The sequence below is a fragment of the Trachypithecus francoisi genome, unplaced genomic scaffold (genome assembly GCF_009764315.1).
Source record: "Trachypithecus francoisi isolate TF-2019V2 unplaced genomic scaffold, Tfra_2.0 Lachesis_group9, whole genome shotgun sequence".
Taxonomy (NCBI): Eukaryota; Metazoa; Chordata; class Mammalia; order Primates; family Cercopithecidae; genus Trachypithecus; species Trachypithecus francoisi.
The window spans coordinates 56,229,759-56,255,237 of NW_022681474.1; the positions used below are offsets into that span (position 1 = coordinate 56,229,759).

At 40.5% G+C, this 25,479-nt stretch overlaps 1 protein-coding gene and 1 long non-coding RNA gene across 2 annotated transcripts; one reads left to right on the forward strand and one right to left on the reverse strand.

Moving 5' to 3' along the window:
- Positions 1 to 17,115: 17,115 nt before the first annotated feature.
- On the reverse strand, positions 17,116 to 21,931 carry ZNF22 (zinc finger protein 22). Its single transcript, XM_033209489.1, has 2 exons — positions 21,421 to 21,931; positions 17,116 to 19,141 (listed from the first exon to the last, which is right to left on the reverse strand). The coding sequence occupies exon 2, from the start codon at positions 19,050 to 19,052 to the stop codon at positions 18,378 to 18,380; it is 675 nt and encodes a 224-aa protein (XP_033065380.1). The 5' UTR covers positions 19,053 to 19,141; positions 21,421 to 21,931; the 3' UTR covers positions 17,116 to 18,377.
- LOC117082630 lies at positions 21,426 to 23,178 on the forward strand. Its single transcript, XR_004436713.1, has 2 exons — positions 21,426 to 21,880; positions 21,994 to 23,178. It is a non-coding gene; the product is annotated as an uncharacterized LOC117082630 (long non-coding RNA).
- Positions 23,179 to 25,479: the final 2,301 nt, after the last annotated feature.

A 25,479-nucleotide genomic window follows, 5' to 3' on the forward strand; every position in this document is an offset into this window, starting at 1 on the left:
CATCTAATATGTATATATAATTAAATATTGAATATTATACATATTAGATGTTTATATAAAGTATATATAAAATTAAACCCTTCTCCCCCAAAAAAAGAGAAGGAAAAGAAATATATCAGATAGAAAAAAGTTAGCCATATAAAGAAAAAAGACAGTATATATAAACACATTTATCTCTGTAACTATGTTAAATATAAATAATGTAATCACACCAATAAATAGACAATCAAACTGAATTAGAAAAGTAGAAGACTAATTCACCTATATGCTATTACAAGTAAACAACTTGTTAAGGACACAAACTTTAAAAGCAAAATTGTGGGAAAAGATATTAAGAAAACAGTGAAAAAGGGAAACTGATATAGAAATTAATGGCAAAGTAGGCTTTAAGGCAGGAAGAGTCACCAGAGAAAAGGAATATTTCATAATTAGGAAGGAATCAATTTACCAGGAAGATATAACAATTTTCAATCTATATGCACCAAATAATATAATTTCTAAATATGTAAAACAAAAATTGATAAAATAGAAGAAGAAACAGAAAAAAACACAATTAAAGTAGGAGACTAAAATACACCTCTCTCAATAACCAATAATATAATCTAAAACGGATATATAGTAGAGATAAACATTCTGAAAAACTTAACTGAGAAATGTGACCCAATTGATGTGTATAGAATCCAACAACATCAAAATACAAAATCTTTCAAGTGTACATGGAACATTCACCAAAACTGGCCATATTTTGGGTACAAAGTAAATCTCAATACAAAATAATCAAAATTATTCAAAGTACATACTCTAAGCATAGTTCATAGAGGAAAATTTCTGGCCTTAAATGCATATTTAGAGGAAAAAGTACATCTGAAATGTTATTTTTTAACTTTCCTCTAAATAAGCTAGAAAAAGAAAGTAAATCAAACTTTTTAAAGGCAAATAAAAAGATAAAGAAAATAGCAGAATTCCATGAAATTTTAAAAAATCAAATGAAAATAGAAAACAAATTCAACAAAATAAGACTTTTTTGATATGTTAATAGAATTGATGTTAGAATTGACATGATATAGCAAGACTGATAAAAGAAAAAACACAAAAATTACAAATAACAGGAATGAAAAAAGGGACATCATTCCAAATACTACAAATATTTTTAAAATAATAAAATGATATTTTGACCATTTTTTGCTTAATTCATATATATCATTCTCTGGGTTCTTCCCTGGGAGGACTATACCAATAGGAATTCTTTGTTCTCTGTTCTTCCATTTGGGGGTACCCTGACAGATTGGAAGTGAGAAGGAGAGTGAAGTCAGGGTATTTATTCTAACAGCTTTCTCCCTACTGTGTCATTTCAGAGGAATGGAGGCTGGATGCCTCCATCAAGTGCCCCTGCTCCTCTCGATGGTCACCCTCACCATACAATTATCCTTCCCACTATAACAATCATTCCTTCCCCTCTTCTCCCCTCTTTAAGCCTAAGGGTGGTTCCAGTCCCACTGCTACTAGCCCCAGGGTACTGCATTGTTTCTTGTGATTTTCCCACATCTTGCCCATACCTTTAATAATTTTCTCTATAAGAGATAGTTTCTTTAATAAACTCTCTACAGACAATCCTAATTGGAACATACCATCTGTTTCCTGCTGTGACTTTCACTGATATAGCTCCTTTGCCCCCAATGTCCTTCTCGTAACATATTGCTTTATCTTAATTAGCAATGTCACATTTCAATAGGTTGTCCAAGCCAGAGGTGTAAAAAATCATCCTAGTGCTCTTCCTTTCTCTCATCCCTCATACCTAGCCATTGATGAGTCTGTGTGATTCTTGCTTTTTTTTTTAAAAAAAAATCACTTTTGTTGCTCCCCTCTTCTATCGTTGCAGTCACTGGCCTCATTAATCAGGCCCATAGCTTTTCTCTCTGGAAAAAAAAAAAATGCTGCACTCTTTCAATTGACACCTGCAAGGTTGTTTGCTCTGCACTCTACTTGTGCACTCATCAGTGGAAGGATGAAGGGGGCTGAAACCTCACTTCTCCTCCACTTTACATGTTATATGTCCTGCAACAGGGTCCTGTTAACTTGGAGGAAAGGATTCCTTTCTGATTCATAAAAGACAATGAAACTAGTGGTGGTCCTGCATTTAGCAACCTACAACCCATGAAATGTTCTGATTACCAATATAATCCAGCCAACCCATGATCTAGTAACATAATCTAGAGCCTTGCTTGGCATAAAAAGCCCACAAAGATGTGGTCCCTGCTTAGTTCAGATTTTACTAATCTCTACTTTGTAGTCTATTCTCCAGCTATGCTAACCCCTGGTGAGCCCCTAAATGTGACATTCTATCCCAAGCTTTCATATCTTTGTACAAACTGCTCTATCTCTGGAATACCCTTCCTCTGCTCCTGTGCCGTGTAGGCTTCAAGATGGTCCCCAGTTATCTCTGCCTCCTAATTTTCACATCCTGTGTGGTTCCCTCCCTTGAGTGTTGTTGGAGTGGGGGCTCTAAGTTAATTCTAACCAATAGAATATAGCAGGCATAATGGAACATCACTTCTGTGATTATGTTACATAAGATTGTAATTTCTACCTTGCTAGCAGACTGTCTCTTGCTGGCTTTGATGAAACAAATTGCTATTCAGTGAGCTGCTGTATGAGGAGGCAGGCCCACATAGCAAAGAACTATGAGAAACTTCTAGCCAACAGTCAGAAGGAAATTAAGCCCTCAGTCAATAGAACACAGGAAACTGAATTCTGCCAATAACCACATAATTGTGGAAGAACATCCTTCTCCAGTCAAGCCTTGAGATGAAATTGCAGCCCCAGCCACCATCTTTTTTCTCCCCAATTGTTTTCTTTTTCTTTTTGTTGACTCATAGAAACCATACATATTTATAAAATGCAGAATAATATTTTCACATATGTATACAATGTATAATTACAAAATCAGGGTAATTGGCATATCCATTACCTCAAATATTTACCATTTCTTTGTGTTGTGAACATTCAAAATTCACTCTTCCAGTTTTCTGAAAATACACGATAAATTATAGTTAACCATATTCATGCCACACTGCTACAGAACACTAGAACTCATTCTTTCTATTTAGCTGTAACTTTGTATCAGTTAGCCCTCTCCTTATCTCCCCTCCCTTCTACCCTTTCCAGCCTCTAATACCCATGATGCTACTCTCTACTTCCATGAGTTTGGTTTTTATTTAGCTCCTACATATGTATGAAAACATTCAGTATTTATCTTTCTGTGCCTGACTTATTTTGCTTAACATAACATGCTCCAGCTCCATCCATGTTGCCATGGATGACAAGATTTTATTTCATATTTTTTTGAGACAAGGTCTCTTGTCACCTAGGCTGGAGTATGATGACATGATCATAGCTCACTGCAGTCTCAAACTACTGGGCTCAAGTGATCCTCCTGTCTCAGCCTCCTTGAGTAGCTAGAATTACAGGCGTGTGCCACCACGCCCAGTTGATTTTTGTATTTTTCCTAGAGACAGGGTCTCACTATGTTGCCCAGGCTGGTCTTGAACTCCCATGTACTCCTCTAACCTCAGCTTCCCAAAGTGCTGAGATTACAAGCATGAGCCACCATGCCCAGCACAGGATTCATTTTTTATGGTTGAGTAGTCTATTGTGTATATATACCAAATTTTTAAAATCCATTCATCTGCTGATGGATATTTATGTTGATTTCGTATCTTAGTTATTGTGAATAATGCTGTGGGGGTGCAAGTATGCCTTTGATATACTGATTTTGTTTCCTTTGGAAAATACTCAATAGTGAGATTGTTGGATCGTTTGGTAGTTTTAGTTTTTTGAGAAACCTCCACATGGTTTTCCACAATGTCAGCCAACATCTTGATTGCAGCCTGGTGGGAAGCCAAGAAGCATAGGACCCTGAGAAGCTATGCCTGAACTCTTGACTCACAGAAACCATGAGATAATAAATGTGTGTTGTTCTAAGCTGCTAAGTTTGTAGTTATTCGTTATGCAGCAATAGATAACTAATACAGCACCTGAATTCAGAAAACTCTTGGTCATCAGAGGCTGGGATGCTCCTTCCTCTTGATTCCAATACACCAAGTACATTCCCCATCATGCTAGTCAGAGACTTGAGAGCTGAACTCTGTCCATTGTAATTCTCATCTTTATTTATTTGTTTATTTGTTTATTTATTTATTTATTTTGAGATGGAGTCTCGCTCTATTGCACAGGCTGGAGTGCAGTGGTGCCAACTCAGTTCACTGCAACCTCCACCTTCTGGGTTCAAGCAATTCTCCTAGCATCAGCCTCCAGAGTAGCTGGGGTTACAGGTGCGTGCCACCACACCCAGCTAATTTTTTGTGTTTTTAGTAGAGGCAGGGTTTCATCATATTGGCCAGGCTGGTCTGGGATTCCTGACCTCAAGTGATCCACCCTCCTTGGCCTCCCAAAATGTTGGGATTACAGGTGTGAGTCACTGTGCCCAGCCTCATTTTTATTTCTGTGTTCTTTTTCTCTACACTCTGGATATGTCTCCTGAGCTCTCTTTTACATCTCTGTTGTCTAAAATATCTGCGGTGGTCTCTGCTGCTTTCAGTGTGGATTTCAATTGCCTGGATTTCAATTTTAGATTTCTTGTAATCTTTCCTAATCCAACTGTTTTCTTATTTTGTCTTTTTGCTTTCTAAACTTGGCTTCTTTCATGTTTGTGAGGATGAGAAGCATTTTGCTGCATTTCAGTAGATAGTTTTCAGAAGTATTGTACCAGGTCTGGTGCCAAACTCCCATCCTCTCAGTCTTGCTTCTGATTCCAGCAGTGACTGAGGCAAACAACTTAGCATGGGCTTTGACTCACCTCACACCATGAGTGTCTTGCTCCAAATATGCCCTGCACATCCTTTACTTTCTATTTTTGGATGTCTTTGTCATCATGGACTGCAGCCCTCTCTCCAGCACATAAGAACCATCACAGTCTGGAAGTATGTGGAGGATTTAGTGTCCTGGGCAGCAGCCCTATCAGAGCCAATGGATAAAGACTGCTGCCTGTGGGTCCTTGGATAGACATATGGGAGAGACGCTCTATCGGCTCCTTTGAAGGTCCTGATGGAATTAAGTCCAGTCACTCTCAGCCTTTCTTCCTTTTATCACTTTCCCAGGGGCCTCCCTTCCATTCTCTCAGATTTTCCCCCAAATAATTTATCCTATATATATATATATTCTTGCTTTCACTGTTTTTGGTAGCATCCAAGCCAAGCCAAGTATATTCTTCCTTTCTAATGCCAGGATAATTCCTTTTTACTAATCTGTAGTATTTGCCAGCAACCTAGATGACCTGGAAGCATCTTCTTGCCCAGAGCCTCCTGATGAGAGCTCAGCCTAAACCTTGATTTTGGTCTTGTGAGACGCTAAGCAGAAAACTCTGTTGAGCCCATCCAGACTTTTGACCATTAGACCTGTGTTGTTTTAAGCTACTTAGTCGGTGGTATCTTGTTTTCTCACTGATCTTGCATCATAGGAGCAGGCCAAGAGATAGAACCTGCACTGGTTTAGATAGTGTCTCTCCAAAATTCATGTCCTTCCTGAATTTCAGAATATGACCTTATTTGGAAATAGGGCCATTGAAAATGTACTTACAGTTAACATGAGGTCTTATTGGAATAAGTAGGCCCTTAATCCATTCTAATGGATATTGTTATAAGAAAAGAAGTACAGACACTGAGACACACTAGAGAGAAGGCTTTGTGAAGATTGAGGCAGAGATTGGAACAATGTGTCTATAAGCCAAGGAATGTTAAAGATAGCCAGCAGCAACAAAACCTAAAAGAAAGGCATGGAACAGATTAGTCTCCTCTAGACCCCACAGGGAGTGCATGGCCCAGTATACACTTTGATTTCAGACTTCTAGAACCCAGAACTGTAAGGAGACAAATTTCTGTTATTGAAAGTCACCCAGTTTGTGTTACTTTGCTATAGCAGGGCTAGAAAACGAATACAGGACCTAAGTGTTTTTCTGCTCTTTTTATGTGGTCTTTGTTTCATCAATCAAAGCCTGAGCCTTCCATGTAACAAAGTATGGACTGCATTCCTTAATCTAGGCTTATTTGTTAATAGGTGTCTATCATTCTGAGGTTTTAGTGACAGCATGGGTTTGTATTCTCACCTGTATGTTCAGGAAGATATCTGTGGGTGTTTGAAATAAGCTCTTTTAGAGACTGCTCTAGTAGTCAGGGCTCTCCAGAGAAGCAGAATCAGTCAGATATATATAGATACATAAAAGGATATTTATTTTATTTTGTTTTTTGAGACAGAGTCTCACTCTGTCACCTAGGCTGGAATGCAGTGGTGCAATTTCAGCTCACTGCAACCTCCGCCTCCTGGGTTCAGGCAATTCTCCTGCCTCAGCCACCCTAGAAGCTGAGATTACAGGCACATGCCACCATGCCTAGCTAATTTTTGTATTTTTAGTAGAGATGGGGGTTTCACCATGTTGGTCAGGCTGGTCTCGAACTCCTGACCTCAGGTGATCCATCTGCCTCGGCCTCCCAAAGTGCTGGGATTACAGGCATGAACCACCGCACCCAGCCTATAAAAGGAGATTAATCATGGAAATTGGCTCACATGATTATGGAGGCCAAGAAGTCCCATGATCTGCCATCTGCAAGCTCAAGAACCAGAAAAGCAGGTGGTGTAATTCCATTTGAGTCCAAAGGTCTGAGAACCTAGCGGGCTGCTGGTGTCAGCCTCCAAATATGAAGGCTCAGGAATGAGTAGTATCAGGGCCTAAGGGCAGGAGAAGATGGATTTCCCAGCTGCAGAAGAGAGTGAATTCACCTTTCCTCTTCTTTTTTGTTTTAATCCAACCCTCAAGGGATTGGATGATGCTCATCTACATTGGTGAGGGCGTATCTTTTTTATTCTGTCTACAGATTCAAATGCCAATCCCTTCCCTACATACACATCTAGAAATAATTATTTACCAGCTACATGCATATTACTTAACCCAGTCAAATCAACAAGTACAATTAACCATCATAACCACTGTGTAGCATGACCATTCTGAATGTTGTTGTTGCACATTTTGGAAATTTACTATAATTTTTTTCTAGGACCATGTGAGGCATTAATTAATGATCAAAATAATAAATGTTGACAGAAGATAAGTAAGTCCTTCAATCCACTACATAAACTTTGCCTCGGCTTTGGGGCTCTGGAGTTTTAAAAGGCCAGGTCCAGAAAAGAAAGGCCTAAGCCAGTCAATTTCCCTTCAATTTCAGAAAGGAAATAAAATAATATATGATTGTCAAGTGGTATTATTTGGAATAACATACCCTCAGCATCAGAAAATGGAGAAGAGGAAACTGAAAAGAATCTGTGTAATGTGCAATAGCATATATACTTGAGGCATTCTTCTACATGGCTGCCAGAAAGATCCATTAAAAATGCAAATCTGGCCAGGCGCAATGGCTCAGGTCTGTAATCCCAGCACTTTGGGAGGCCCAAGATGGGTGGATCATTGAGGTCTGGAGTTTGAGACCAGCCTGGCCCACGTGAAACCCCATCTCTACTAAAAATACAAAATTAGCTAGGCATGGTGGCAGGCACCTGTAATCCTAGTTACTTGGGAGGTAGAGACAGGAGAATTGCTTGAACCAGGGAGGCAGAGGTTGCACTGAGCCGAGATGGCACCCCTGTACTCCAGTCGGGGTGACAGAGTGAGACTCCATCTTGAATTTAAAATAAAATAAAATAAAAATAAAAATCTGACTCTATATTGCCCCTACTTAAAGCCCTCTGGTAATACCAGAATGACTTCAGGAACATCAGTCACACTTCTTAGTCATTCACACCCTCCACGATTGGTGACCTCTCTACCTCCTCACCCTCATCTCCTCCACTCCCAACACACACTTTAAGTAACAGCCACAGGGGGCTGTGCACAGTCCCCTGACTATTCCATGCTCCTTTATGCATTGTGCGTTTGAGTATGCGTTCCTACACTGGCATGGCTTCTCTTCCTCCAACCATCTCAGGCTGAACTGGCAAATCCTTCCTGGCCCACCCAACCAGAGGAGGGTCTCTCATCCTTGGTGCTGTGCTGGGCCCAGTGCACGTCTCCATTCTGCATGTATCCCCATCTTAGGCATGATTTGGTTTCGTGACTCACTTTTTGCTGTAGCTGTGGCCCAATGAGTCCCCCACTGGCACTATTGGCATGGAGCCTATCAGTGTTTGCTGATTAAAGACACAAAGTAGAGTGCTGGCCCCCCATCCAGAGTCACATCAGAGCTGAGTTGAGCAGCCTGGTGTCTGTGTAGTATGAAGCTGTGGAGATAGACAAAACCTGGAGTCGAGTGGGACGTGGCTACATAACTTTTTGAATGAAAAAGAAAAGATAAGCCAGTGCAAACACACAACCTTAAAAAACATGACTGTTCCCACTTTGTGATTCTCGTGCCCATGCACAGTAACCAGATTTGCACCTCCAAGATTATTTTCCAGGAAAAGGAACCAGTACCTCTTGGAAGACAACTGATTCCACGGCTCAGGAAAAATCACCATGGGCCTGGACTTACTAGTAACAGAAAATGGGATGCTCTCAAGATGTCAGGGCGATGGGCTCCCACTAGTGAGACTCAAAGACCAGAATTATAATTATGTTTAATTAGAAGAGCTTAAGCCAGTGAAAGGTCATGAGTTCATAAGGTACTTAAAAGAGGAGAGTTAATATTATGTAATAAAACAGTAGTTGTAATATTTAAAAATATGTGTATAGTAGGATTAAAAGAAATTATATATATTTCAATAAATATCAGAATATTAATGTGAGAACTTTTTCTCCTAATTACATGTTAATTAAAAGTTGATACACATCTATGTAAGAATATACACTTTTTATTGGAGCACAAGATAGAGAACAAAATAATGTGGTCATAGTAGATATATGCAGTCTGAAAAGCTAAGTTAGAAAATATGGCTTAAAAATTCTGCAACGAAGTATAAAGTTTAAAACCAGTACTTGAGTTAAATTAAGATTTTTTTAAAGGGAAAATTGCCTGTGAGGAACTTTTCTCAAGTAAGTGTGAAGGAAAAAGCAATTTAAATGCAGGCAGACCTCATTTTACTGCTTCTCTTTATTGCACTTTGCAGATACTGCATTGCTTACAAATGGAAGGTTTGTGGCAATCCTGTATGCAGCAAGTCTATTGGCACTATTTTTCTAACAGCAGGTGCTCACTTCATTTGTGTTTTGGTAATTCTCACAATATCTCAAACACAACAATACTGAAATTAGGCCAGTCAATAATCCTATAATGGCCTCTAAGTGTTCAAGTGAAAGGAAGAGTTGCATGTCTTTCATCTTAAATCAAAAGCTAGAAATGTTTAAGCTTAGTGAGGAAGGCATGTCAAAAGCTACGCAGTGAGCCAAGTTGTAAATGCAAAGAAAATGTTCTTGAGGAAATTAATTTTTTTCTTTTTTCTTTTTTTTTTTCTGAGACAGAGTCTCACTTTGTTGCCCAGGCTGGAGTGCAGTGGCGTGATCTCGGCTCACTGCAACCTCCACCTCCTGGGTTCAAGCAATTCTCCTGTCTTAGCCTCCTGCAGGTGCCTGCCACCACACCTGGATAATTTTTGTGTTTTCAGTAGAGACAGGGTTTCACCATATTGGTCAGGCTGGTCTCGAATCCTGACTTTGGGTGATCCACCTGCCTCAGCCTCCCAAAGTGCTGGGATTACAGGCGCGAGCCACTGCATCCGGCCAGAAATTAATGTTTTTTAGAAAAATCACCATTCATGGATTCAGTGAACATATAAATGACAGGAAACTGAAACAACCTTATGGTTGATATGAAGAAAGTTTTAGTGGTCTGAATAGAAGGTCAAAACAGCCACAACATTCCTTAAGCCAAAGCCTAATCCAGAGCAAGGGCCTAACTCTCTTCAATTCCATGAAGGCTGAGAGAGGTGAAGACGCTGCAGAAGAAAAGTTGGAAGCCAGCAGAGGTTGGTTCATGAAGTTTAAAGGAATAGGCCATCTCTATAACATAAAAGTGCAAGGTGAAGCAGCAAGTGCTGATGAAGAAGATGCAGCAAGTTATCCAGAAGATCTAGCTAAGATCGCTCATGAAGGTGGCCACACTATCTAGCTAGGACTTTCATACCTAGACAGGGGAAGTCAATGCCTGGCTTCAAAGCATCAAAGGACAGGCTGACTCTCTTATTAGGAGCTAATGTAGCTGGTGACTTGAAGTTAAAGCCAGTGCCCATTTACCACTCTGAAAATTCCAAGGCCGTTATGAATTATACTAATCTTACTGACTCTGTTCTGTAAATTGAACAAAATCTGGATGACAGTTCATCTGTTTAAAGTATGGTTTACTCAATATTTTAAGCCAACTGTTGAAACCTAATGCTCAGAAAAAAGATTACTTTTAAAATATTACCATTCATTGGCAATGCACCTGGTCACCCAAAAGCTCTAATGGAGACGTACAAGGAGATTAATGTTGTTTTCACAGCTGCTAACACAACATCCACTATATAGCTCATGGATCAAGGACTAATTTTTATTTGCTAGTCTTATTATGTAAGAAATACATTTTGTCTGTAGCTTCCATATTGATTCCTCTGACAGATCAGGGCAATATAAATTGAAAACCTTCTGGAAAGTATTCGTCATTCTAGGTGGCATTAAAAACATTTATTATTCATGAGAGAAGATCAAAATATCAACTTTGGAAGAAGTTGATTCCTACCCTCATGGGTGACTTTGAGAAGTTCAAGATTTCAGTGGAGAATGGCACTGCAGATGTGGTGAAAATAGCGAGAGAACTAGAATGAGAAGTGGAGCCTGAATATGTGACTAAATTGCTACAATCACATGATAAGACTTGAATGTGTGAGGGGTTGTGTTTTATACATGAGCAAAGAAAGTGGGTTCTTGAGATGAAATCTACTCCTGGTGAAGATGCTGTGAACATAGTGGAAATGACCACAAAGGATTTAGAATATGCCATAAACTTAGTTGGTAAAGCAGCATCAAGGTTTGAGAAGACTGACTCCAATTTTGAAAACAGTTACACTGCGGGTAAAACACTATCAAACAGCACCATATGCTACAGAGAAATCTTTCATGAAAGAGTCAATTCATGTGGCAAACTTCACTAAGCATTTGCCACAGCCACCACAACCTTAAGCAACCACTATCCTGATCAGTCAGTAGCCATCAACATCAAGGCAAGGCCCTCCTTTAGCAAAAAGATTGAGTCTGTGAAGGCTCAGATCATCTTCAGCATTTTTTTTTAGCCATAAAGTATTTTTAATTAAATTACACACGTTGTTTTTTAGACATCTTGCCCTTGCACACTTGACTACAGTATAGTGTAAACATAACTTTTGTATTCACTGGGAAATAAAACAATTCGTCTGACTCACTTTATTGTGATATTCACTTTTTTGCTGTAGTCCGGAACCAAATTTGCACTATCTCTGAGGTATGCCTATAAATTTGTGTTTTATTGTTTCTAAGTAGATAGGATTCACTTACTGAAGTCCTTAGAAGACCTGACTCAATAATATAAAAAGTTATTAGTTTTTGCAAGAATGGATATAAAATACTCTACCAAGACTTACATAAGAAAACATACTACCAAGACTTACATATTTGACAAATTATTGTTTTTTCAAAGTAGTCATATGTGAAAGTTATATGTTCATTGCAATGCTGTGATTGCTCAAAATATTGTTAGAATACTAATTTGTAAATTTAGAAATTGCCTCCAGAGCTAATAAGTTTCAAGAATATAAATTCCATCCCTTTTCTGTTTTCTCTTTACTCTTCTTCCTCCCTCCTTTCTTTCCTTTCTTTTCTACTTTCTTTCTTATCATTAGAAATAACATTACTCCTCCCCTACAAAACACACACATTAAAGACAGGAAGGAGCCCTGTCATTACAGCTATGGGCAGGTTGTAGCTAGAGCTCAGAACTCTAATGGTAGTCCTCTGAAGACCCATTCATAACCTCGAGATACCTGAGGCTGCCCTGGCAACCCTTCCTAAGTCCCGGTGGTTCAACTCTTTCTTCAGTCATTTTTCTTTACTTCTCTTTGTTTTGCTTTGGTTAATGAATGTTGGTTTTAGCACCTTGAAGCCATAGGATCATAACTGAAACAAGTTTACCTGCCAACTTTGGCTTCATCTGGTCTTAAGACCAGAGAGAAAAAATGACTTGCCTAAAGGCACATAGATTTTCCATAGGAGAACTGGATCTAGAACTCAGGACTAATGACTCCAATTCAGAGATTTTTCTCTTACATCACACTGCCTTTCAGATTCTACATCCCACCCCAGATGCACTCAACTGCCAACCACGAAGAAGTTCACATGTGTAGGCTCTGTGGTACGGCTCAGCCTTTCGGAAGAAGGGAGAAGAAAAGCACCAGGAGAAGGATTAGAATACGTACTAGATGAGATGGTCATTTTATGAATTCAGTGCTCACAACTGGCTTCTCAGTGGTGACTTCTCATCTACCAGGCAAAGGCGAGAAAGGACCTAAGTGTTGTTCTGGGACCCAATTTCCTGTTTCCCTAGGCTGTTCCCAATCTCTGTTTTGCTACTGGAATGTAATTTACTTTTAATTTACATTTCAACTGTAAATAGAATGTCTGCACATGATAAGAAGTTCAAACAGCTTCTTATCTATGAAAAGTACACTGTTCTCCCAACTCTGCAGCTCCTGCATCAGTCTCTACAGCTGCATTTCATTCCCAAAGTGTCTGGCTTTGCATTCTAGCCATCGTCTCAAAGTCTGGGCCACTGTTCTACACAGATTTTCATGGAGACTCCTTGAAGAGAGTGCTTTTGAGCAGAGTGATGGATGAAAGCTTGATGGAAATAGACTAAGGGGAGACTGCCAGGTAAGGAAACAGGGAAGATAAATGTAGACAAATCTTTCATGGAGCTGACTGTAGAAAAGAGCAAAAGAGAGAAACTGAGAAAATAGCTATTATTTGTTTAGTAAACACTTTGGATAATTTCTTTTTCTACCAGGATAAGAAAAGGGCTTGCCTATCCTCCTGTGTCTTGTAAGTTATTAAACATCTAAGTTACAGTGGAAATAGAAATGACATTCAGGTAATTTGACTAAAATGTGCTCAACTTTTAAAATTATGCTTGTATTTTCAGACATTTAACTGAACCCTAGTTGATTGTAAAGAGTAGTCTCTACATTTTGAGCATGGTATTTTCAAAGGAAAACACAGATTGAGCATCCCTAATACGAAAATCTAGTATTTGAAACTTTTTGAATGTCAATGTGACGCCACAAGTGGAAAATTCCTCACCTGACCTCATGTGATAGGTCACAGTGAAAACTTTGTTTCATGCGCAGAATTATTAAAAATATTACCTTCAGGCTATGTATACAAGGGGTATAATAAACACATGAACTTCGTGTTTAGACTTGAGTCCCATTCCCAAAATATCTCATCATGTATATACAAATATTCCCAAATAATGATTAAAAAAAAAAATCTGAATTCTGATACATTTCCGGTCGCCAGCATTTCGGATAAGGGACACTCAATCTGCACAAGTTGAATGTGGAGAAACTACAGGACAGGCTGTTTTCCATGATCTCTCCTTTGCTGCCATCTAGTGACAGTTTTATGTAACGTGAAATAGAAAAAGTCTGTTTTCTAACAATGAAGTCTTGATGTGGCTATTTCCTCTTATGCAGCGCCCTCACTGGGCTGAAGTATTTCCAGCTGAGCCTGGGAATTTAATTTGCTGGTTTGCATCAGCAGTGACACTTAATCTCCTTGAGAGCACTTATTAAACTACACTCTGGGTCCTGTACAAAACGAGGCAAGCTGACCTCTGAAAATGACGTATGGTACAACTACAACACAAGAAAGGTCATGAGAACATCATAAAAAGCCCATTATCGAACAAATATATGACACTCCATTGGAGCCAGATGCCTGAGAAATGAGTCTTTTCTATAAAAATGTGCAGCCAAGTGTATACATTGTTTTGTATTGTTGGTACTGTATCTTTGGAAACAATCTCTGGAAACATAATTTCTGGATCAGAGAGTAAATGCATATACACTTCTGCTAGATATTGCCAAATCCCTCCTCAGTATGGGTTGTAACATTTTGTATCCCACCATCAGTGTCTGAGTTTGGCTAGCTCTCCACAGCCTCACCAACAGAATAGGTTTTACACTATTGGTCATTTTGATACATAAGAAATAGTAGCTCCTTGTAGTTTTATTTCTCTTATTATTGTCCTTTCAGCCAAAGTCTAGCCAGAAAAAGAGAAACCAGACCAATTATTCTAATAGAGAAAATGGAATGCAGGTGCTGGGTTAAACCGAATTGGTGAACTTATCAGGCAAAGAAGAAACATGGACATAACAGAAGTCTAGCTATATTAAACTATGTGAAAAACTGAATGGCTTCAGTTTTCTCACTGAACCTGAGCTTCTCTTCATGACTGTTTGCCCCCGAATCATTATAGTGTCCCCTCTTTGACTCACCTGCCTAAATTCCGATATTTAGCCTTTTAATCCCACTGAATAGAGAGGCTTCTTGTATCCTAGGGGACCCATTTAGATTGCCCTGAACATAAAGATATAACCAGGGTCTCTCTGGGATTTAAGGTTATTCATCTCAGAAGCTTCATTTATATTGGCATACCCATCCTGAATTCCTGAATTCAAAAATCTGTGCCTGAGAGGTCTCTTGACAAATTGGGATGTAGCGTAACACATTCGTAACCTAGTATTATGAACTTGACACAGTTCTTGAAATGCTCTACGATGTAATTGACATTTATGACAAAGATAACATATAAAAAGAAACTTACAACTAAGTCAGTTGATGTATATTGATGTAAAAGTTCTAAGTAAAATACTGTCAGATATTACAACACTAGAATTATAAAATGCCATTACTTAGTAGGACTAAATTGCTGAATCTATTCTGACATATTACCAACCATGTGGATCAAAGGAAAAAAAATCATCCATAAAGACTATGAAAGATTTGATATTGCTATATTTAAATGCAATGATTCTAAGCAATACAGCTATTTGTGCTTGGCTTTACTGTAAGGAATGCAGCTATGAATAATGTTTCTGTCATTTTTGTCTCTTTCCATCACTCAGCAGTAAAATTTATCAATTTTAAACTGGTCTGGATTCTTTTGCACTTCTTCTGAACAATAAAACAAGAAAAACAAAAGTAATTATTTTACCAGATGTCACAATGCTTTATTTGAAAAATGACAGAAAAGAATCTGTTATCAGTTTACTACAGAACTCTGAATTTAGGAAACAGCCATCATACTTATCGCTAAATGAGATTAAAATAGGCAGTCCCCCTATTTTACCTATGTGGTGAGAAATCCTACTTTGGAGTTCCCTCAACATATCTAGGGTTACATTACAATCTAGCGCTTCATGTGGAAATTGGAGGAAGGTCCTCTGGTCTTCAGTTCATCATGATTGCAATTGAGAATTTCAATTGTCCAAGCTGGTTGGTCTGTTTGAAATCAATGTGGAACAGGGACCGGAGGCTCTTGCTCTTGGAGGTGAGTCCTCCTGGCACCCACTCAGCATCCTCTCATGGGTCTTGCTGCACTCAGACTGTGCATGGTGGAGGGACACGCACCCCTTTCTCCCATGTTTGAGGACAGCATATTAGTCTCAGGACAAATTTTCAACTTCCAGGGCTGATATCACAGGACATCCCGGCAACTCTATGTGTGGGGACTTTCACCCCAGGCCACAGTCACGGAATACAAATAAAACACACAAACAAGCTTTAATGCTGCCTTTAAGTCTCAGTAAGGAACAAAGAAAAGGGTCCCCAGGCAAAAAAAAAAAAAAAAAAAAAAGGAAGTATTACAGGATATCGGCTAGAAACAGAAAGAGAATGTGGGGGAGGCAAGGCACTGTTTCTCAACTATGAATCTCAAAAAGCTGTTTTTTCTCATCAGGCCACTGAAAGGATAGAACTTTTAAGACGGATGATTGGGTCCAGAGATGCACAAAAACAGCAGGATGGGTGCATCAATCACGACAGGTACCAAATCTACACTGAAATCTCTGGCCTATCTCAACAGTTTATTTCTCACTCATGTGATACCCAAAGCAGGCTGGCAAGAGGCTCAGGAACTACCTAAATGTCAGCTCCACTTTGGCTTGGGAAATATGAGCACAGAGAATCACACAACAGCTTTTAAAAACATCACTAACTCAAATGGCCTGACCTAGTGTTTCTCACAGCACTGTAAGGGTGCCAGGAAACATGGGGCGAACATTTGGATATTTGCTCACCAAATATCCCTCTTTCCTCCTTCCACACACAATATACCTTCTACCCAAGGAAGATAATCCCAAATCCCACATAGTCACTACACTCTGAAAACCCTGGGACATCTCTAGATCAAGCCTGGCTCCATCTATCTCCCACTGGTCCAGAGCTCTATTAACCAAAAATATCCCTTATCTGTGCTCCTCTCCACATGTTCCCCAACACAGTGGAGGAAGAGAGTAATGCATACCCATGCTCAAAGCACACAAGAGACCTTAGTCTGTGACAGTTCTTCTGCTGTCCTGAAGGGCATACTGCTTGTTAAATTATTTTTAATATCACTACTGTGCACAGCCCTGTTTGCTGTCAGAATGGGCAAATTCCTGAAATTTACAAAAGAAGTGTTGGCCCTGGCCTGAAGCTATTCCAGACACAAAACTAATGTGAAGAGCATTGATAAATCCTCAAAAGGGCCCCATAGTCACAGTCCTGCCAAGGGGTGACTTGGATGTAATAGGGCGGCCAAAGATCACTTCTTTCATAAAAAACTGTGATCACCTCATGCTTACAAAACACCTTGTGAATATTCTGCTGAATGACACTTGTCAACAAGGCCATCACAAGGCCAACTTCTATGGCCCTATGCTCAAATGCAAGGCCAGGAGGAAGGCATAGTTCAAGTGTGAGGAAATCAAAAACAGGCAAAACAAGTGATCCATCCAAAAGCTGTGATTTTAGATCTAGTGTCTAAATAATTAAAGCAATTCCCCAGGAGAAAAATAAACAGAAGGTAGTAGTATACAAAATATTTCATTTTTTATTTTCATGAATAATTGTCATTAATACAGCAGAAACCGATATAAAAGATACCAAAAAATCAGAAGAATGTTAGCATTCAATAGAAATTAAAACCTGAGCTGAGGGCTCATCAGAGTCTGACACTTGGCACCATTCTCATGGAAGTGAATAAACATGTTTGCCGGACTCCTTAAAACAATTCATGTAACATAGAAAGAGTTAAATTTCAAAGGAGCTACAATGCACTGACACATTACATGACTCTTGTTGTTGACAAACATTTAAGCAGGGCTATCTAAAGCTCATAGTCTTGAAGGCAGGGAGGTGTGTAAATTGTAGGTTTTTAATTAGCAGAAAGCAAGCTGAGATTTTTCTTGGTAAAACAGTACGTTTATTCATGTAGATCTAAAAGGCTGGCTCAGTTTGTCAGAGCACAAGAGAATGCCAGAAGAGGTCAAGGACATGGGGTTGGATTGACATGAATCCATCCCAACGTGTGGAAAACAAACGACACAGCAGTTACCATCACAAAGAACTCTATTAGTAGGAATACGAGACTTAAGGTTCAATTCAGTTCTCATTTAGATTCTATAGCATCTCTAAGAATTTGGTTAAAAAACAAACAAAAACAAACAGGCAAATCCTTACTCCTTTAATTAACAGCTGTCCACAAGGAGAAGAAATAAAGCAATAATATAGATGGGCCTTACTGATTAAAAATCTGTGAGCTTGAATACATTTTAATATGTTGAATCTAGAGTCATAAACCAATGGTTAATATACTACAAAACTTTATAAACAAAATCTCATCTGTTGCAGAACTTCAAAAGTAGTGGAATTAATTTCTTCTCCCTTTTAATTTTTTCTTCCACAGAAAGTCCTAAAACTGAGTAATCATTGGCACGCCTGCACTTTCACAAATGTATCCTCAAAACATGATGTTTTTTCTCAAAATGTATCTGCAAATCATGATGGTTTTTGAAAATGGAAGTAATTTCAAATGAGGTCAACAATGTCATGCTCCCTCAAAACGTATTTTCAGTTCTTTGTGCTCCATGTCACATAAAACAGAAATGAGGGTAGCTGGACTCATGTAATTTCTTCAGCTCAATGTCATTAAATTCCCAATGTTTTCACACTAGCAAAAGATCCAGTATTTAAGTGATCTACTATAAAGCATCTCTATTTCTAAAAAAGATTCCTTTCATTTTTTATTTTTTCTCAAGAGGGCTCAAAAAGCTGTCAAAAAGCCCCATACTTAACGGAGACCAGCCACAGACTTCCTTCCTGTACCAGCTTTCCAAGAGGGTAAGTGAGTCTTCACCCTGATATTTTTGCCCCGGGTTTTACGAGGCTTCTCTTCTTTATGCACCTTCATGTGCTGCCTCAGATGAGAGCTCTGACTGAAACATTTGCCACATTCACTGCACTGGTAGGGTTTCTCCCCGGTGTGGGTTCTCTGATGTTGAATAAGGTGGGAGCTCTGGCTGAAACACCGGCCACACTCATCACACTGATAGGGTTTTTCTCCAGTATGAATTCTCTGGTGCTGAATGAGATTTGAGCTCTGTTTAAAACTTTCTCCACACTCATCACATTTGTAGGGCTTTTCCCCAGTATGGATCCGTCGATGCTGAATGAGATTAGAACTCTGAAAGAAACTTTTCCCACAATCAGCACATTTATGGGATTTCTTTCCAGTATGGATCTTCTGGTGTTGAAAAAGAGTTGAACTCTGACTGAAACTCTTTTCACATTCAGTACATTTATAGGGTTTGTCATCCAAGCTTCTTCTGAGTCTACTCAAGCTTGAGTCAAATCGAATAGTCATGCCCCACTTCTGCCGCGGCCGGCCTGTTTTGCGCTTGTTCTCATAGGCCTTTCCTTGGCTTGAGCTCCGAGAAATACCCGCTTTAGGCTTTGCTAACCTCATGGTGAATAACCAAATGTATTTGTAAGAGAGTTTAGAGGCTTCTTCTGAACTAGTGTTTCATTTCCTAGCGGTGCACAGCTCAGAATTTTCTGTGTGTAGAAGGGGAAAAAAAAAGTATAGATAATCAGAAAAAAAAAATCTACCTGTTAATTATTCAATTTTAATATCTCTTCAACCCACCAAAATTGCATTCATGTTTAAATTTAAGAAGTATAAATGCAAACAAAGATAATATGGGGGGAAATACTTGCAAAGTAATTCTAACAATTCCAGAGTTTAAGCTTAACAAATATCACCAAATTTTGACTGAGTTTACCACTGGAGTTTGTCTATTGGGACAGGACAAAAAAAAAGTGATGAGGTGAAAGATAAATTTTCTAGGCATTACCAAATGAGTACATAATTTTGAAGGACTAAAAAATGGAGATACGGTAAATCTTAATGGGAATGGAATGACTCCAAAAGACAATCAAAATTTGTGTAATAGAATATTACTATGTTTTAATATTTAGTTCCGTGTTAAACTACTCACTAGTAACTGCCTAAAGTATCCAAATGAATAAGAAATGACACATTATACTACTTTATGATATATTCTTGTTTATCTGTATTTAGCATTCGATTTCCATAGCTCTAGGTGACAGCTTAGCTCTAATTCTGTAGCATAAAGTGTTTTGAAAATTGAAACTTCTCTAGAAGGAGTGGTAGGTTTACTTAGTCTATGAAGACACGCTTTATTATTGGTTTTTATAGATCCTAATGATGCAAGAAAGCAATCTGTTGAAAATCCAAAACAAAAGTATTGTTTTCGGAGAGAGGAAAACTGCAAAAGAACTTTTACCAGATAGTGGAATGAAACTGAGTAGAAAAGAGCATGGTAGGTAGGACACAAGAAAAGGAGAGCGGGGAGAAAATGAGTTTACATGTTAAAAGTAGGATGGAATTTTTAGAATACCCAAATGCTGCAAAATTCAAAATCTGAAATAATTTTATTTATTTATAAGGCTGACTTGTGGCTATTTACAATAACAGCCAAAACAAACCAACAAAAATCCCTACAAACCCCACATAGCTGGCAATGTGGGAAAATCTAGAACTTCAAAAGCAATACAATTATTGGAACTATTTTTCATTATCTCTTGTCAGAATGTGGAATTTAAAACAGAAACAATTACTCTGGGTTTCTTTGCATACAAGGATATAAAGCAAATAAATGAAAACAAAAACATCATTTTTCTTGCCTTCCTTTCATCTTATTGTATAATTGAAACTTTAGGCCCAGGACTTTATCTGGATATTTAATAATTACATCAGCTGTAATTATGGTTAGCATAAGAGCAAGCTGCATATAACACAAGATTACAGTTAGCACTACCCAGTCCTTAACTTAAGCAAATATTTACAGAACATCTACCACACAGGAGACACTGTGTTAGTTTGGTACATGGTGTTGGTGTTGTTGGGTTTTTTTTTTTTAATAACTATAATAGTCATTATACATATTTTTAAAAGTACATGCATTTAATACAATGGAAGTCAGATGTAGTCAGAAACTCGGACTGTCAAATCCACCTACGGATGAGGCAATCATACTCTAATAGGTAGTATGTGCCAGACACTGTGTAACTTGATTCTGTACTAGCTCTTTAATTCTCCCGGCACTTTATACAGTTATTTCCGTTTGAAGTTAAGGAAACGAGGGCACAATGCTAGAAGGCACTGGCCGGGTTCCCAGATCCTAGCAGTTTGACTCCAGAGCCTGTATTCTTAGTGGCAGCCCGGCGACCCGTGCTTTGCATAGCTCCGCAGCAGGGGCAAGCACCAAGTTAAACCTGAGTGACATAAGCTGCTGTTCCTGCACACCCAGCTACCTGGAATGTGCCTCAGTTTCCTCGTAAAATGGGGAGGGTAATGATAAGGTGGCAACACCATCAGAATGTTAGAAGTTGCAATGAGTCTGAATCTGAAAACTGCTCAGAGCAGCCCTGTGCCGCCTAAGCATTTGTTCCACGTTATCTAGTCCTCGAACGCTCCGAGCGACGGAAGGGGCCGGGGCTGCTGCTCACCCGACCGGTTCGCGGGCCGCGACTTGCCCGGGGGGGCCCCAGTCCAAGCCTCCCCTGTCCCCAGCACTCCGCCGGCCGCTCCTCATTGACCCGGCCCGCCCGCCGCGCAGGCCGCGGCCCCACCCTGAGCCCGCGTGGCCCTCCCGCCCCCGCCCGGCGGCCAGGCACAGCCCGGAGGCCGGAGACGCCAGCCACGCCATCGCCCCGGCCCGCGCCGCCCTCGTTACGGCCAGCGCGCTCCCGAGCGGACCCGAGTATCCGACGCGGGCCCCAAGCGCCGCACTCGCCACAGGCCCACTCACCGCGCGGGACCAGCCACCACCCTGGCTCGCTGGGCGCCTCCCGCGCCGCCGGAAGTGAGGGCCTCGCCGCGCTCTGGCGCCGCCGCGGTCGCTCTAGGAATGAGGCGGAGCGACCCTCTATGGTCCCGGGCCCACCCGAAAGCGTTGTTCCTTTTTTCTTGCGGTTTTGTTTTCTTCTCGCCCCGCCCCCACTCGGAAGGCGTCTTGTGACCCCCCCAGGACCTCAAGAGCTGTAACCGCCTTTGTGTGTGGTCGAGGCTTTTGAAAACAAACTCTGGCTTCTCCAACCTAGAAACTGCATACTTTCTACAAATACTGAGCTTTTTGAGAGCCTGGTACTTTTCACGAAGTCACCTTATTTAATTATCACCGAAAAGCACCTGTACGATGGGAGCGGTTATATTCCATTTACAGGAAAGGAACCAAGGCTCAGAGAAGAAATTTGCTCCGTTCACCGTGTGTAAGCGGACGACCCAGAATTGGAGTGGTTCTTTTTGGTTCCAAAGTCTGATTTCAACACACCCCTTTTGTTGCTCATTAGTAATGGTCTCTCTTGGTTCTTCTTCCTTCCAGGCTCCTCCTCAGCCATCCCGGCCGTGCTCAATCATCTGACCAGCTGACCTCCGAGTTCCCCCACTCCGTGGGGAACTCCTCCACCTCTTGGCTTCCAATGCTATTGCTGCATGCTGAAGACTCCCGCATTGGTAACTCCAGTCTGACCGTGGGACGTGAATGTTATTGAACTTTAGACTTGTATATCGAACTGATTACTCAAAAGCTGCATTTGCATGTGTAATGGACATCCCAAACTTAACATACCCCAAAATGAATTCCTGATATCTACCTAACCTGTTCTTGCAACAGTCTTCTTCCCAGGGATGGATGAAGATCCCATCATCTTTCCAGTTGCTCAGGCCAAAAACCCTGATGTCATTGTTGTCGCCTCTTTTTTTCATCCAAAACTCACCTGTGATTTATCCGCAAATTCTGTTGGCTTCATCTTTAAAATATATTCATTATCGAGCCACTTTCAACACTTCCACTGCTATAACCACCAAGCCACCTTCATCCACCTTCTGGATTATTATACTGGCTTCCTGACTGGTTGCCCTACAGTCTCTTCACAACCCCAGAGTAATCCTCTTAAACCTAAGTCAGCTCATGTCATTCATTTGTTCAAAACCTTCAAAGACTTCCCAACTTATTAGAGCAAACTCAAGGGCCTTGCAGTGGCACACGATGCCTGTCATGATCTGTCTCTTTAGTTCTTTATTGTGTCTGCAATGGTAATAACAGTGCTCAGCAGGGAACAGGCACTCAGTAAATATTTGTTGAATGAATGAATTTATAAGATGCCTTTTTGTTTACAAAGTGCTTTTACATCTTGTCTTCTGGTTATTCATCTTCACCACAGTGTCATGAAGCACAGATTATTATATCTGTCTTGCAAATCAGTAAACTGAGGCAAGAGAGGCTGACCTGCCTGAAGTAATACAGTGGGTTGTTGGTGGAGGCTAAACTAAGTCACAGGTTCATTCTGTTAAGCTGAGGCTTTCTGCTCTGTAGGGAGCTGTCTCTGCATATGGCAAAGCACAAAGCTGAATGAGGTCTGGACAAAGAAGCTCCACTCACAATCTAGAGAGTATCTGGACTATTGCAGTAATTAAATGAGATAATGTAAGGCACTTAGCACAATGTATAACACAGAAGAAATGACAGTCATTGCTGTTACTTTTATTATTAAATTATTATAAGTTGGTTGATGCTGGTGGTTGGAGGGTTTGGGGGTAAAGAGCAATGGCCAGATATGTAGAAATGGTTTAGGAAAAGTGTCAGGAGCAAACGTGACCTGTTGGGAGATGTGCAGAACAATTCCCAGACTGTGTCCACCCCCTGGCTCCCACACCCTTGTTCCCTTTCTCCCTTGTGTTTTGTAAATATCATATGTGACCATTTTCAATAATTTGCATAAAAATTGCCTAGAAACGTGACCTATGTACACTAAAATAAAAATATAATTTTAAAAAACCTTTTTGTTAGTAAGGTAGTTACTAATTAAAACTAACTCTTTTCATGTCTACATAAAGGTGGATTATCCCTTTTTCCTATACCTGAAAACAACTGGGCCAGCCATAGAAGGCCCAGAGGTATGTCAACTAAAGCATCGGGTAAACAAGGATGGATTTTTTAAAAAGAGAGAGATGAAGGTCAGGAAATAAGGGGGTGTGTGTCTCTAAGTGTAGACAGAGTCCTAGGCAGTAAGGATGGAGAGGAGGGAGAGCCGGAGAAAGATACGAGAGAGAGAGGAGGGTAAAGGAGAATGGGAAAAAGACAAGGAGAGAAAGCAGGTAGGGTTTTATGCCTTCAGCTTAGCTATTAATATAATAATAGTTAACACTTACTGAGTGCTTATTGTGTGCCGCACACTGTTTGCAGCATTTGAGGATCTCACGTGAGATTCCTGAGGCATGATTGTTCCTGAGAGTTTGCTCCACCTTCTCTGGTTTTGGTCCCTGCACTTTGTGGTGTGACTCCGGTGCCTCCTTGTGAACCACATGCCCGTCCCGCTGATGTTGACTTGACCACTGATTTCAATTGGCCGACTGCATGTGACTGGATGCAAGGGGTACACCACATCCCAGAATAAGCTTCGAGTCATTGTGTTTCTGCCAGGACTCTGCTTTTTCCCTCCGCCTTGAGAATAGCATGTCCCAAGTAGGGGCTGTTCCTTTAGTCTAGGACCCAGGATGATAAGACACATGGAGCAGAGCCGCAGAAGCTCACATGGGCCGGACGCGGTGGCTCAAGCCTGTAATCCCAGCACTTTGGGAGGCCGAGACGGGCGGATCACGAGGTCAGGAGATCGAGACCATCCTGGCTAATACGGCGAAACCCCGTCTCTACTAAAAAATACAAAAAACTAGCCGGGCGACGAGGCGGGCGCCTGTAGTCCCAGCTACTCGGGAGGCTGAGACAGGAGAATGGCGTGAACCCGGGAGGCGGAGCTTGCAGTGAGCTGAGAGCCGGCCACTGCACTCCAGCCTGGGCAGCAGAGCAAGACTCCGTCTCAAAAAAAAAAAAAAAAAAGAAGCTCACATGTAGCTACAACAGTCCCACATAACGTTAGAGAAACAAATGCTCTTGTAACACTGAGATTCTTGGTGTTGTTATTGCATTAAAGTTGACTAATGTACCTCCACCAACCTTAAGAGATAGGAATTGTTATTATCCGGTGATATTGTGAAATACATACTTGGTCTTCTACCCATTTCCTGACATACAGCTTCTACAAAGTGATGTCGTTTTATATGCTAATGAGTTGACTGATGCCTGGCAGCCCCTGGGTAGCTTCAGGATGGGGCTGGTCACTATAAAGACCACGGCAGGAATAAAAGGATGGCAATTTCAGCTCCACCCTATCAACATCTGGGGAGGAGGGCAACTGAAGGTGAAGTGGATCGCCAATGGCTGATGAATTAATCATTCATGCCTATGTTACGAAGTCTCCATAAAAGCCCCAAAAGGATTGGGTTCAGAGAGCTTCTGGATACTTGAACACATGGATGTTACTGGAGGGTGGCACCTGGGGTTGGGGGATGCAAAGGGGAAGGGGATGGAAGCTCTGCACCCTTTGCACCCTTTTCTTCATACCCTACTCTATGCATTTCTTTTTCTGTATCCTTTGGAATATCATTTGTAATAAACCAGGAAATGTGTTTCGCTGAGTTCTGTGAACACTCTTGCAAATGAACCCAAGGAGGGGGTCATGGGAATCCCAACTTAAAGAGGGTAGTTCACAAGTTCCAGAGGCCAGGGCTTGTAACTAATGGGAAGGGTGGAGACCACCTTATGGGACTGAGCCCTCAACCTATGAGAAGTGATGCTATCTCCAAGTAGATGGTGTCAAAATTGAATTAGAGGACACCCAGCTGGTGTCCCTGCAGAAATGATTGCTTGGTTAGTGTGTGGGGAGAACCCCCCACCCCATTTGATCACAGAAGTCTTTTGTGATTATTGCTGCTGAGTGAAAGAATAGTAGAAAGCACTTTGAGTTTGTTT